This window comes from Lottia gigantea (assembly GCF_000327385.1).
Source record: "Lottia gigantea unplaced genomic scaffold LOTGIsca_278, whole genome shotgun sequence".
NCBI classification, from domain to species: domain Eukaryota; kingdom Metazoa; phylum Mollusca; class Gastropoda; family Lottiidae; genus Lottia; species Lottia gigantea.
Genome location: NW_008708890.1, coordinates 32,786 through 33,673, shown reverse-complemented (window position 1 = coordinate 33,673; position 888 = coordinate 32,786). Strand labels below are relative to the sequence as shown.

The following is an 888-nucleotide window of genomic DNA, read 5'->3' as shown; positions in this document are numbered from 1 at the left end:
ATAGAAACTAGAATTTACCAAGAAAAAAACTTCCATGTTGAATGGTGGGATAGTTTTACTATTTTCTCATCTAAAAGGAGAAGAAAATGATAATACAGAACCTTTTTGACTGAAATATTTATAATACTTTGATTTTCAATACAGTTCTCCATTCTTATAGTTTCCTCAAATACAGAAAGATTCGTTGAATTTCTTGGCATTTGGATTCCAAAATTGAAGCATTATATTCGACCTTTCTCTAGTCTTGTCTGTCTTTTTCAATCTGAGCCTGAACAGTAAAATGATGTATAATTCATTTCATATCAGTGAAGAAAGAGATAGATTGAACTTGTGGCATTAAGGTGGGAAAAGTTTAAAATCTGCTTTAGTTTATGTACAGTATAAAAATGATTATTTTTTTCAGGAATAGTAGAAGAATGTCATCTAGTCAAACTCTACGAAGTTTATTTCCTCGTCCAGTTGTTTATCCCAAGAAATCAGAGATTGTCATATTGAAGAGTCTGTATATAGCTGGTCCTCATTCTGATGGTATTTATAATATGGTAGGTTTAATTCCTGGGTAATGGATAAGGTTGAAAAATTTCCCTCATTGCACGCTTGATATCATTACCTGTTGAAGAATTGAGAAATCAAGATTAAGTTTCAGTATGAACAGCATGCTGGTATTTATTGCCTGTAATTTATTTTTCTTTCTATTTACCAATATCGTCATCCAATATCTTCATCTAATATCTTCATCCAATATCTTCATCCAATATCTTCATCTAATATCTTCATCTAATATCTTCATCTAATATCTTCATCTAATATCTTCATCTAATATCTTCATCCAATATCTTCATCCAATATCTTCATCCAATATCTTCATCTAATATCTTCATCTAATAT

General features: G+C 30.0%; 1 protein-coding gene across 1 annotated transcript in view; it reads left to right on the top strand.

Moving 5' to 3' along the window:
• LOTGIDRAFT_144987 (hypothetical protein) overlaps positions 1-888 on the top strand; it is a gene marked incomplete at both ends in the record, with an annotated part of 41,674 nt that overhangs the window by 35,091 nt on the left and 5,695 nt on the right. Inside the window, one exon of the mRNA XM_009056436.1 lies at positions 416-513. Within this exon, the coding sequence (XP_009054684.1) occupies positions 416-513 (98 nt within the window). The remainder of the gene's footprint in view (positions 1-415; positions 514-888) is intronic.